The sequence below is a fragment of the Scyliorhinus canicula genome, chromosome 16 (assembly GCF_902713615.1).
Source record: "Scyliorhinus canicula chromosome 16, sScyCan1.1, whole genome shotgun sequence".
In the NCBI taxonomy this organism is placed as follows: Eukaryota; Metazoa; Chordata; class Chondrichthyes; order Carcharhiniformes; family Scyliorhinidae; genus Scyliorhinus; species Scyliorhinus canicula.
Window position 1 is genome coordinate 141001075 of NC_052161.1, and position 14249 is coordinate 141015323.

The following is a 14249-nucleotide window of genomic DNA, read 5'->3' on the forward strand; positions in this document are numbered from 1 at the left end:
AAGGAGCTGGGAGAGGCGGTGGAGGAGCAGGCGGATGTGCAGACGGTTGCGGCGCTAGAAGTTGACGGGCTGAAGGAGCGGCAGAGAAGACTGCTGGACAGAGTGGAGGAGCTGGAGAATAGAGCCCGCAGGAACAATCTGAGGATGGTTGGCCTCCCGGAGGGGGCTGAGGGAGCTGATGCCGCAGCGTTTGTAGCAGACCTGTTGATGCAGCTGATGGGGGCCGAAGCCTTTCCGCGACCTCCGGAGCTGGAGGGGGCATACAGAGTGCAGGCGAGGCAGGGGCGGCCAGGTGGACCCCCCCCTCCCGATGGCGATTAGGTTCCACAGGTTCGTGGACAAGGAGCGGGTGCTGCGGTGGGCAAAGAGCGCCAGGAGCAGCGCGTGGAACAACAGTGTCCTCCGTATTTACCAGGACCTAAGCCAAGAGGTGGCTCGGCGGCGAGCAGCCTTTAAGAATGTCAAGGAGGTGCTGTTCAAGAAGCACGTGAAGTTTGGTCTGCTGTTCCCGGCTCGTTTATGGGTCACGCACCAGGGTCAACACCACTACTTCTCCGAGCCTGAAGAAGCGATGGACTTTGCGAGGGATCAGGGGCTGGTCCCGAAAAGAGGCCACACGGGCGCGAATTAGGAACCGTAAACTATCGTATGAAGGGACGCCGAATGGGCCTGGACTGCTGTTCAACGGTTTGCTGGGTCAAAGATGCCAAGCGGAACATTTGGGACTCTTTCCTTTGTTCATGGACATTGGCTTGGGTTTTTTTGGGGGTTTTTTTCTCTTATGTTTTTGTTTTTTTCTGTTTTTAACTTTTCGGGCAGATTTTTACTTTTTGTGCGGCTCGCGGAGGACACTGGAGCCGGCACGGTAACGAAGGGGGGCCGGTCAGCAAGGGGGGCCAAGGACGTGGGTTAGGGGGTTTTTTGGTTTTTGTTTTGTTGATGTCCATGCCTTCCTGTGCCAGTGAGTTTGCTCCAGTGGGTTGGAGAGGGGGATGGGGCGCCAGGGAGTGGGGAGGAGGACGGGGAAACAATGGGAATGAGACAGGAGGGCGCCGGAGTGATGAGTCACCGGGCTAGCAGATTGGCTAGTCAAGGGAGTCAGGTGGGTGGGGGGGGGGGGGGGGAGAGAGAGAGAGAGAGAGAGAGAGATCACAGCCAGTGGATGGCAGGGGTGTGGGTATCGGGGGATGTTGTTGGGGGGGGGTTGTTCTGCTGACGTGGGAGAGACTTGAAATCAGCACTGGAAAGGAGGTAGAGGGTGGAGGCAGCCAACAGGCGGGCCAGGAATGGCGCGACGCACGGGCCGGGGGCTGGCCTGAGAAAGGCTATGGCTGACCAGCGTGTTTAGGCCCCCCGACCAGGTTGATCACCTGGAACGTCTGGGAACTGAATGGGCCGGTTAAGAGGGCGCGGGTGATCGTGCACTTGCGGGCTCTGAGGGTGGACATAATTATGTTGCAGGAGACACATCTGAAAGTGTCTGACCAGACCAGGCTAAGGAAGGGCTGGATTAACCAGGTCTTCCACTCGGACTTGGACTCAAAGTCCAGGGGGGTAGCAATCAAGCGGGTGCAATTTGAGGTGGAGGGCATAGCCGCATACGGGAGAGGGAGGGAGGGAAGAGGGGGGGGGGGGGGGGGGGAGATACCTGATGGTACGGGGCAGACTGGAGGGGAGAAGAGTGGTGCTGGTGAATAGATATGCCCTGAACTGGGATGACGTGGACTTCATTAAAAGAGTGCTGGGGAAGATCCCGGACCTGGACTCTCGTAGGCTAATAATGGGGGGGGTCTTTAACATGGTCCTTGACCCGGCTTTGGATCGGTCGTGTCCCAGAAGGGGTAGGCTCCCAGCAATGGCAAGGGAGCTGAAAGGGCTTATGGAGCAAATGGGGGCAGTGGACCCCTGGAGAGCCAGACAGCTGACAGGAAGGGGCTACTCGTTTACTCGCACATCCATAAAGTATATTCTAGGATAGATTTCTTTGTCCTAAGCAGGGATTGTATAGGGGAGGTAAAGAATACGGAATATTCGGCAATTACTATCTCAGACCATGCCCCGCATTGGGTGGACCTGCAGATCGGGGGGGGGGGGGGGGGGGGCGAACTACCAACGCCCGCAATGGAGGCTAGACGTGGGACTCCTGTCGGAGGGGGGGATCTGTGAGAGGCTTCGGAGGTGTATGCAAAATTACTTGCAGGTGAATGACACGGGGGAGGTCTCAGCGGCGACCTTGTGGGAGGCGCTAAAGGCAGTAGTGCGGGGGGAGCTGATTTCAATTGGGGCCCACAGAGCCAAGGCAGACCGGGCAGAGATGGATAGATTGGTCAGGGAAATGGGTCGGATAGATGAAGAGCACGCGGAGTCCCCGGGGGAGGTTTTACTCAGGGAGAGGCAGAGACTACAGGCGGAACTGGGGGCACTATCCACGAGTAGGGCCATGGAACAGCTTAGGAAGGCGAGGGGCGTGGTGTACGAGGATGGGGAAAAAGGCTAGCAGACTGTTAGCGCAGCAACTTAGGAAGAGGGAGGCAGCCAGGGAAATAAGTAGAGTGATGGATGGGGAGGGGCGCAAAGTGGAGGACCCGGCAGGATTGAATAGGGTATTCCGGGACTTCTATCGCAAGCTGTATACTTCGAAGCCGCCGGAAGAACCGGAGGAGATGAAAAGGTTTCTGGACGGGTTAACATTCCCAACAGTAGATGGGGGCGAGTGGATGAGCTGGGGGCCCCGATTAGAGTGGAGGAGGTATTGGGGAGCCTGAAGGCCATGCAGTCGGGGAAAGCCCCGGGGCCGGATGGATACCCAGTAGAGTTCTATAGGAAGTTCTCTGAGCTGGTGGGCCCGGTCTTGGCGAGGGTTTTCGATGAGGCAAGGGACAGAGGGACCCTGCCGCCGACAATGTCGCAAGCCACTATATCACTGATATTGAAGCGGGGTAAAGACCCGGAGGAGTGCGGGTCCTACAGGCCAAGCTCCTGGCAAAGGTACTGGCGGTTAGAATGGAGGACTGCGTACCGGAGGTGATTGGGGAGGACCAAACTGGGTTCGTGAAAGGTAGGCAGCTGGCGGCCAACCCGAGAAGATTACTTAATGTGATAATGATGCCCCCGGCAGGCAGGGAGGTGGAGGTAGTGGTGGTGATGGACGCCGGGAAGGCCTTTGACCGGGTGGAGTGGGACTATCTATGGGAGGTGCTCGGACGGTTTGGGTTCGGGGGGGGGGGACTGGTGAATTGGATCAAATTATTATATCAGGCCCCAAAGGCCAGCGTCAGGACTAACAGAGGAGTGTCGGAGTACTTTAGGCTATACCGAGGGACCAGACAGGGCTGCCCGCTCTCCCCGCTGCTGTTTGCGCTGGCCATAGAGCCGCTGGCGATTGCGCTGAGAGCCGCAGAGGGATGGAAGGGGATGGTGAGGGGCGGGGTAGAACATAGGGTCTCTCTTTATGCAGACGACCTGCTCCTGTACGTGTCGGACCCAGTGACCGAGATGGGAAGTGTACTGGGAATGGTGAGGAAGTTCGGTCAGTTTTCAGGATACAAATTAAATACGGCCAAGAGTGAAATGTTTGTGGTACAGGCAAGGGGCCAGGAGAACAGATTGAGAGGGCTACTGTTTAGGCTGGTTGAGGAAAATTTCCGGTAATTGGGAATCCAGGTGGCACGAGACTGGGGCAGGCTGCACAAGTTAAATTTGGCCAGGGTGGTGGAGCAAATGAAGGGAGAGTTTCGGAGATGGGTTGCACTCCCGCTGTCAGGGAGGGTGCAGACTGTAAAGATGACAATCCTCCCTAGATTTCTGTTTGTTTTTCAGTGCCTCCCGATCTTTGTCCCACAGTCCTTCTTCAAAAGAGTTAATAGGATGATCATGAGCTTTGTTTGGGCGGGAAAGTCTTCGTGGGTGAAGAAGGCGATGCTGGAGAGGAACCGCAGCGAGGGAGGGCTGGCTTTGCCGAGTCTGATTAATTATTACTGGGCGGCCAACATCGCTATGATAAGGAAGTGGATGGTGGGTACGGGGTCTATCTGGGAGCGGGTGGAGGCGGCTTTGTGCAGGGGCTCCAGCCTGGCAGCCCTGGTCACGGCTCCTCTACCGCTGCCGCCGGCCAGGTACTCCACCAGCCCGGTAGTGGTGGCGACCCTGCGGAAATGGGGCCAGTGGAGGAGGCATGTGGGGGAGATGGGGGCGTCTGTTTGGGCGCCAATCTGCGACAACCATCGGTTTGCCCCCGGGAGTATGGATGGGGGGTTTCGAGCATGGCGGCGGGCGGGGGTGGGAAGGGTGGGCGATATGTTCCTGGAAGGGAGCTTTGCGAGTTTGTGGAGCTTGGAGGAGAAATTTGGTCTGTTAAGGGGAAATGATTTTAGGTACCTACAGTTGCGGGACTTTGTCCGTAGACAGGTCCCATCTTTCCCACGCCTCCCGCCAATGGGGATCCAAGACAGAATAGTCTCTAGGGGGGAAGAAGGGGAGCGTAGAGTCTCTGATATTTATAAGGTGCTCATGAGGGAGGAAGGGTCCCAGACGGAGGAACTGAAACTTAAATGGGAGGAGGAGCTAGGCAGGGAAATGGAGGACGTGCTGTGGGCAGAGGCCCCGAGTAGGGTAAATTCGACCGCAACATGTGCCAGGCTCGGGCTGATTCAATTTAAGGTCGTTCACCGGGCCTATATGACGGTGGCTCGGATGAGCAAATTCTTTGGGATAGAGGACAAATGCTCTAGGTGCGCGGGAGGACCAGCGAACCACGTTCACATGTTTTGGGCATGCCCTAAGCTTAGGGGGTACTGGGAGGGATTTGCGGGCGTCATGTCCCGGGTGCTAAAAACAAGGGTGGCGATGGGTCCAGGGGTGGCAATTTTTGGGGTTTCGGAAGACCCGGGAGTCCAGGGGGAAAAAGAGGCCGATGTTTTGGCCTTTGCTTCCCTGATAGCCTGGCGACGAATACTACAGGCGTGGAGGGACTCAAAGCCCCAGAGACTGAGTTGTGGCTTGCGGACATGTCGAGTTTCCTGGGTATGGAAAAAATTAAGTTTGCCTTGAGGGGATCTGTACAGGGGTTCGCCCGGAGGTGGCAACCATTTATTGACTTCTTTGCGGGAGAGTGAGCGTCAGCAGGGGGTGGGTGGGGGAGGGGGTAAGAGTAGAGTAGAGTAGGAGGGATAAAATGGCGGGTAGTACCGGTGGAAGAGGAGCGGGCTTGTGCAGTATGTTACGATTGAAGTATTGAATGTACGTGGATGTTTGCACATTTTTGCTTTCTTTCTGTTGATGTCTGTAACAGTTTACAAAGCCAAAAACTACCTCAATAAAATTGTTTATTAAAAAAAAGGAAGCAAATTGCAACACGAGGCTGGGATTTAGAACAGTGTTGAAACATGCCCCCAATGTAACCAAATTCCATACAACACAACAATTCAAGATTAGAATCAAGGCCAATTTGCAGCAATTAAATTACTTCATTTGAACAAGGTTTGAGATTGTTGCTGATTTTAACGGAGATGGAGGGAAATAAAGACAATTTTGAGGAACTGCAGTTTTTTCTTAAATTAAAGGCATTTTTGCTTTGTGTTCAGGTTATTTTAAGGTGTGAATAAAGATCATAAGATACAGGAACAGAATTAGGCCATTCGGCCCACTGAGTCTGCTCCGCCGTTCAATAATGGCTGATATTTTTCTCATCCCCATTCTTCTGCCTTCTCCCCATAACCCCTGATCCCCTTATTAATCAAGAGCCTATCTATCTCTGTCTTAAAGACACTCAGTGGTGTGGCCTCCACAGCCTTCTGCAGCAAAGAGTTCTACAGATTCACCCACCCTCTGGCTGAAGAAATTCCTCCTCATCTCAGTTTTAATGGATAAATAGTGAGATAAATTTCAGAAAGCCGAACAGACTTGGGTCTTAGCAATGTTGAGACTTGCTGATGCTAAAATGCTTAAAAATAAAATTAGCTTGTTAAAGGCCATTGCGGCTAAAAAGTAATATGTGGAGGCGAGCGGAAAACGTATAGCTAGTCACGTATAGTCCTGAGAGTTAACATGGAAAGGGGAAGGTTTGAATAACTATAATTTTAATTTAAAATAAGCATTCGGAATTATAATTGATGTGTATGCACTAATTCCAGGCAGATGGTCAATAAATATTCATCTGAAATCTTCTGCATAGGACAAAGAATTACAGCAGAGAAACAGGTCATCAGACCCAACTGGTCCAAGCTGATATTTAATCTCCGAAAAGCCTCTTCATATCTCTCTTCATACCGCTCAATTAATATAACATCCTCTTCCTTCATACGTTTATCTGGTAGGCATCAATGATATTTACCTCAACAATTCCTGTAGCCATGAGTACCAGATCTCACCATTCTCTGGGTAAAGAGGATTCTCCTGAATTCCCTACGGATTCAATTGTGACTCTTAGGTTTCTGGTCCATATGCTTGGTCCTCACAGTAAAAGCACATTTTCTACATCTAACCCAAATCTCAATCTTGGTCACAACAAACCTCTTCTTTTTAGAAAAGAGACCCAGCCTGTTCGATCTTTCCTGATTAATATAACCTACCAGTTCCAGGACTCAATGGGGACTCTCTCCTCCAGCCTCTCTCTCTCCACCAATGGGAAGGACAATCAATTGATCGAACTTTCCTCTGGACTCTAATCTATAAAGATCCCTATAGGATGCTTCGAGAGCCGCATTGACTTTAGACGGGACAGAAACCAGGCTGCCACTCAAGTCCCTAATGTGTATAATCTCTCAGGAAGCCGCCTGCCGAACCGATGAGCTAAAAGGTGGCTGGCCTTCCCCCTGTATTCACCCTTTGAGCGCCACAGCTGACTCACCACCTTACCTGTTGATAACAATTCAAATTGCATCTGCAACTTTTACCGACTCCCAAGCAACTCAGGGGTAGAGTCAAGTGAGTACTATGTTTCTATGTTCTCATCAATGTCTATGCACCAAACTGGGACAATATGGAGCTTGTTAAGAGGTGCTGGCTTTCTGCTGCTCCACCACACCCACCCCCCACACACACGCATATGAAACAATCATCCCACCGAAGAAATACAAACATACATGTACAAGGAATCTTAACAACCATCCACACCCACTTGCCATCCCCCAACAACCAGAAACCGCGCAAATACACACACAATCAACTTCAACCAAGCCCGTGTCTTTATAGGAAGGCACCCGCATTCTCCAACACAGTCCAAGTCTCAAAAGTCACCCAGAGCTGTGCCAGGTACGCCATCCCAAACTGACTCCACTCCTATACAGAGCGGCTAGAGTACCCAATTCTTTTTATTTTCCAATTAAGGGGCAATTTAGCCTGGCCAATCCACCTACCCTGCACATCTTTTTGGGTTGTGGGGATGAGATCCATGCAGACATGGGGAGAATGTACAAACTCCACATGGACAGTGATCCAGGGGTCCTCGGCACCATGAGGCAGCAGTGCTAACCACTGCACCTGCCTAAACTTGACTATTCTAATGTCCTGGCTGGATGCTCAGGTTTTACAGTCTGTAAAAGGATGTGAATGCTTTAGGGAGGGTGCAGAGGAGGTTCACCAGGATGTTGCCTGGTATGGAGGGTGCTAGCTATGAAGAAAGGTTGAGTAGATTAGCATTGTTTTCGTTGGAAAGACAGAGGTTGAGGGGGGACCTGATTGAGGTCCATAAAATTATGAGAGGTATGGACAGGGTGGATAGCAACAAGCTTTTTCCAAGAGTGGGGGTGTCAATTACAAGGGGTCACGATTTCAAGGTGAGAGGGGGAAAGTTTAAGGGAGATGTGCGTGGAAAGTTTTTTACGCAGAGGGTGGTGGGTGCCTGGAACGCTTTGCCAGCGGAGGTGGTAGAGGCAGGCACAATAGCATCATTTAAGATGCATCTAGACAGATATATGAACGGGCGGGGAACAGAGGGAAGTAGATCCTTGGAAAATAGGCGACAGGTTTAGATAAAGGATCTGGATCGGCGCAGGCTGGGAGGGCCGAAGGGCCTGTTCCTGTGCTGTAATTTTCTTTGTTCTTTGTAAGCTTGAGATCATCCAAAACCCAGCTGTTCCTATCCTAGCTCACAGCAAGTCCTGTTTTATTCATGACTGTGTGCTCGCTAACCTACACGGAAGTATTTCTTGACTGGGTGCGATTGATCAGATTCTCCTTTTGTTTTCAAATCCCTCCTTGGCCTCGCCCCTCCCTATCAATGTAAACTCCGCCAGCCCCACAACTCAAGATATTTGTACTCTGTTAATTATGACCTCTTCAGCATCTCGATTTTAATTGTTTCACTATTAGAGCCGTGCCAAAGTTTAGTGTCAAATTTTCCTCAATAATTCTCCTGTGAAGCACTCTGATACATTTGATTACATTAAAAGTGCTGTACAAAGTTAAGTTGCCATAACTAAAAGCTTAAAACAGAAATGCAGCTGTATTTCTGATCTGTAATCCAGCCATTTATATCAACATGCAGTGGGAAAAAATGCACTAAATGTATAAAATGTATTCTGTATATTCGAATAGCATTAAACCAGGACTTTTAATTCATATTAGAATTTAATTATGGAGGAATTAATAAAAATCAATAAATAAGAATATAATTAATTTGCCTGTTCAGTCAAAAATTCAAGTCAAAAATTGAACTAAAACTGCATGCCTAGAAGACTCATTTGTTAACACCAGAACAAGCAGACAGAACTCCACAGTACCAGAATGACATGTGGCTTTAGAATACACTGCCTATAAGATAATGGACACAGATTCAACTGTAGCGTCCAAAAGGAAACTTTATAAATGCTTGAACGAGAAAGGGGTTGCAGAGACATGGGCAAAATATGGGAAAGTGGGGCTAACTGAAGTGCTCTTTAAAAGAACCAGTACAAAAATCAATGTGTTGAATGGCCTCCACTATGCTGTACTATATGACTGTATATTGAAGTCAGGAATCCATAGTAATGAACATTACACCCTCAATTCTCTCTCTAAGTACCAGATGGGTTTCTATGTGTTGGTTCATGGTTATGCTGGACAAGGTATGGGCAGCACGGTGGCACAGTGGTTAGCATTGCTGCCTACGGCGCTGAGGACCTGGGTTCGAATCCCGGCCCTGGGTCACTGTCTGTGAGGAGTTTGCACATTCTCCCAGTGTCTGCGTGGGTTTCGCCCCCACAACCCAAAGATGTGCAGGTTAGGTGGATTGGCCACGTTAAATTGCCCCTTAATTGGAAAAAATAATTGGGTACTCTAAATTTAAAAAAAAAAATGCTGGACAAGGTACTACACTGACTTCTCATTGTCTTCTGCAGGTTAAGACTGACCAGGAAACTCCTCGCTATTACCACCTGATATACACACATTAGAAGGATTTGCGGGTTAACAATCAAACTGTTTGGCTACATTATGAATGTACCATCTATGGTCATCAAGTCCCTGAGCGGGACTCAAAGCTAGAGCTTCGGGTAGAGAGAGAGGAACGCTATCCACTGCGCCACAAGGTTTCCCAGCACCAAAAACTGGTTAATCATTTATATAATTAATATTTGAGAGATTTTGCTGCATTTTATCAACATAATAATGATTGCACAGCAAGTATAAGAATCATTAGAAAGATGACAAGGCAACATATTAACTCATGTGCTTTCTCCCAAAATAACTGCATTTGTTCTTTGTGGTATAGAAACCATGCTACAATCCTCGACGATACACATTATAGAAAACAGGTTGGCAACATCACATGCCCCATTCCAGATCCAATGCTGATGAGCCAACAATTCTAACCTGTAAGCTTGCACATGGCTATATGCGTTATTTAGAAGCAATGTGGCTTATAAGCAAAAACAAAGATTTGCTATTTTTTAACAATGGCAAAGCACATCAAAAAGTACTTACCAATCCATGATATTGGTGGATAAAGCAGCTGAGAATCCAAGCATGTTAAAGCTGATTTCTGTGATTGTACACAATGCCAATCCACCCATTATAGGCATTAAAGACATATTAACCCATAAACCTAGAATTATAAAGCAGAATGCATAATGCAACGTAGCACTCAATGTCACAAAACATCCCTATATACTTCACAGGAGCATTGTCAAACAAAATTAGACACCGAGCCACATAACGATAAAGATTAGGGCAAATGGCTTGGTCAAAGGTAGATTGTAAAGGAACACCTTAAAAGAGGAGAGGTATGGATACAAAGAGGTTAGTGAGGGAATGCACGAGTATGGGGCCTAGGCTGCTGAAAGCACGGCAATCAATACTGGACTAATTAAAACAGAGGATCCTGAAGAGGTTCGAATTAGAGAAATGCAGAGATCTCAGAGGGCATCGGGAAATAAGGATGAGAATATTAAGATTGAGCTATTGCTTAAGCAAGCCACTGTAAGATCAGTGAACACCAGGGGTGATGGGTGAATGGGACCTGGCATGAGTAGAATATGGGCTAAAATTTATGAAGGGTCGAAGTTGGCATGCTGGCCAGGGAAGCATTGGGGTTTCAGTAACAGATGACCTTAGGCATGGGAAGAGTCCATTATACTTGCTTGCATGAAGGATGTGTATGGTATTCATATTTAATAAACTATAGTTTAGATATTTGTTGTGGTGCAGACTGCAAGAATCCCCAAATATCCCAAGTAATGCCCGAGCAGTCATGATGTCAAAAATTGTTTTTATTTTTGGAGGAAGGGATTAACTGAGAAACAACACAAATAATTGAAATCAGGATCATTATAACAAAAGTAATAAGTGAGCAAAGTTGGGTAAGTGAAGTAAAGTTAGCGCAAGGAGATAACTTAATAGTATTCTTATACAAGCATAATCGGATGTAATGGTGTTACAGTTACATGGTGTTACAGTTAAATAAAGGTAATTACGAGGGCATGAGAGAGGAACTGGCGAAAATCGACTGGAAGCAGACCCTAGTGGGGAAGACAGCAGAGCAAAAATGGCAGGAGTTTGTATGCATAATTGAGGACACTGTACAGAGGTTCATCCCCAAGAAAAGAAAGATTATCCGGGGAGGGATTAGACAGCCATGGCTGACAAAGGAGGTCAGGAAATGTATCAAAGAAAAAGAGAGATCCTATAAAGTGGCCAAAAGCACTGGGAAATCAGAAGATTGGGAAGGCTACAAAAATAAACAGAGGTTAACAAAGAGACAAATAAGGAAGGAGAGGATCAAATATGAAGGCAGGCTAGCCAGTAATATAAGAAATGATAGTAAAAGTTTCTTTCAATACATAAGAAACAAACGACAGGCCAAAGTAGACATTGGGCCAATTCAAACTGATTCCGGAAGGCTAGTGATGGGAGACGAGGAAATGGCTGGAGAACTTAATAAGTACTTTGCGTCTGTCTTCACAGTGGAAGACATGAGTAATATCCCAAAAATTATAGAGGGTCAGGGGGCTGAGTTGAGTATGGTTGCCATTACAAAAGAGATGGTGCTAAAAAAGCTAAAAGGTCTTAAAATTGACAAATCTCCTGGCCCCGATGGGCTACACCCTAGAGTTCTGAGGGAGGTGGCTGAAGAAATAGCGGAAGCGTTGGTTGAGATCTTTCAAAAATCACTGGAGTCAGGGAAAGTCCCGAACGATTGGAAGATCGCTGTTGTAACCCCCTTGTTCAAGAAAGGATCAAGACAAAAGATGGAAAATTATAGGCCAATTAGCCTAACCTCGGTTGTTGGTAAAATTCTAGAATCGATCATTAAGGATGAGATTTCTAAATTCTTGAAACAGCAGGGTCGGATTAGAACAAGTCAACATGGATTTAGTAAGGGGAGGTCGTGCCTGACGAACCTGTTAGAATTCTTTGAGGAGGTGACAAGTGGGTTAGACCAGGGAAACCCAGTGGATGTGGTCTATCTGGATTTCCAAAAGGCCTTTGATAAGGTGCCACACAGGAGGCTGCTGAGTAAGGTGAGGGCCCATGGTGTTCGAGGTGAGCTACTGGCATAGGTTGAGGATTGGCTGTCTGACAGAAGGCAAAGAGTTGAGATAAAAGGTTCTTTTTCGGAATGGCAGCCGGTGACCAGCGGTGTCCCACAGGGTTCAGTGTTGGGGCCGCAGCTGTTCACCATATATATTAATGATCTAGATGAAGGGACTGGGGGCATTCTAGCGAAGTTTGCCGATGATACAAAGTTAGGTGGTCAGGCAGGTAGTGCTGAGGAAGTGGGGAGGCTGCAGAAGGATCTAGACAGTTTGGGAGAGTGGTACAGGAAATGGCTGATGCAATTCAACGTGAGAAAATGTGAGGTCTTGCACTTTGGAAAAAAGAATCCAAGCATAGACTACTTTCTAAACGGTGAGAAAATTCATAATGCCAAAGTACAAAGGGATCTGGGAGTGCTAGTCGAGGATTCCCTAAAGGTAAACATGCAGGTTGAATCTGTGATTAAGAAAGCGAATGCAATGTTGTCATTTATCTCAAGAGGGTTGGAATATAAAAGCAGCGATGTGCTACTGAGCCTTTATAAGGCTCTGGTTAGGCCCCATTTGGAGTACTGTGTCCAGTTTTGGGCCCCACATCTCAGGAAGGACATACTGGCACTGGAGCGTGTCCAGCGGAGATTCACACGGATGATCCCTGGAATGGCGGGTCTAACATATGATGAACGCCGAGGATCCTGGGATTGTATTCATTGGAGTTTAGAAGGTTAAGGGGAGATCTAATAGAAACTTACAAGATAATACATGGCTTAGAAAGGGTGGACGCAAAGAAACTGTTTCCGTTAGGCGAGGAGACGAGGACCCGTGGGCACAGCCTTAGAATTAGAGGGGGTAAATTCAGAACAGAAATGCGGAGACATTTCTTCAGCCAGAGAGTGGTGGGCCTGTGGAATTCATTGCCGTGGAGTGCAGTGGAGGCCGGGACGCTAAATGGCTTCAAGGCTGAGATAGATAAATTCTTGATGTTGCGAGGAATTAAGGGCTACGGGGAGAATGCTGGTAGGTGGAGTTGAAATGCCCATCAGCCATGATTGAATGGCGGAGTGGACTCGATGGGCCGAATGGCCTTACTTCCACTCCTATGTCTTATGGTCTTATAATTTGTTAAAAAAGGAGTAAATAAGGGGCTTAAGGATAGTCATGGCAGGAGAGCCCACAGCATCTGTGATGCTGAGCACGTCGTAGATAGGACATTCAGTGAGGTGGTCACACCGCAGGTGAGGATTAAACAGGCAGAAAGGGTTTGGTGACCGTCAGGCAGGTAGTGCAGGATAAAAGCAAATTACTGCGGATGCTGTAATCTGAAACCCCCTCGCAGAGCCCCTTAACTCATACTTTATCTTTATCTTCTCTAATCGCAGGAAGTCGCACAGGTCAGAGAGGCGAAGGTCACAGCATCGGCCTTCCTCCTCTCCATGAGCTCCGGCTTCTCTGAAACCCCAATAGGGCAGCAGGGTAGCATGGTGGTTAGCATAAATGCTTCACAGCTCCAGGGTCCCAGGTTCGATTCCCGGCTGGGTCACTGTCTGTGTGGAGTCTGCACGTCCTCCCCCTGTGTGCGTGGGTTTCCTCCGGGTGCTCCGGTTTCCTCCCACAGTCCAAAGATGTGCGGGTTAGGTGGATTGGCCATGCTAAATTGCCCGTAGTGTCCTAATAAAAGTAAGGTTAAGGGGGGGGTTGTTGGGTTACGGGTATAGGGTGGATACGTGGGTTTGAGTAGGGTGATCATGGCTCGGCACAACATTGAGGGCCGAAGGGCCTGTTCTGTGCTGTACTGTTCTATGTTCTATCACCAAGGGGTCCGGGTCCACCTCCTCCACCATTATCCTGGCTAAGACCGCGAACAGGCCCGCCCTTCCCAATTTTTTTGCAACCCCAAAACATGTGAGCGTGATTCGCTGGCCCCCACCCACACCTCACACTCATCTGCTACCCCCTGAAAGAACTCACTCATTCTCGCCCGAGTCACATGCACCCTGTGCACCACCTTAAACCGTATCAGGCTCATCCTTGCACAAGAGGAGGTCCCGTTTACCCTACGCAGTGCCTCACTCCATACTCCCCAATTGATCTCCCCTCCAAACTCTGCTTCCCATTTCTCCTTGATCTTCACCACCTGCTTGCCTCCCTGCTCCCCCAGCCACTTGTATATACCCCCAATTCTTGCCTCCCCTTCCACATCCGGCAGCACCAGTCACTCCAGCAGGGTGTATCCCGGCAACCTAGGGAACTCCTTCCAAACCTTTCGCGCAAAGTCCCTAACCTGCAGATACCTGAACT

At 48.8% G+C, this 14249-nt stretch overlaps 1 protein-coding gene across 1 annotated transcript in view; it reads right to left on the reverse strand.

Moving 5' to 3' along the window:
- Positions 1-14249, reverse strand: part of si:ch73-236j9.2 (solute carrier family 35 member E2A) — a 48939-nt gene that overhangs the window by 11149 nt on the left and 23541 nt on the right. Inside the window, exon 5 of the mRNA XM_038821697.1 lies at positions 9901-10021. Within this exon, the coding sequence (XP_038677625.1) occupies positions 9901-10021 (121 nt within the window). The remainder of the gene's footprint in view (positions 1-9900; positions 10022-14249) is intronic.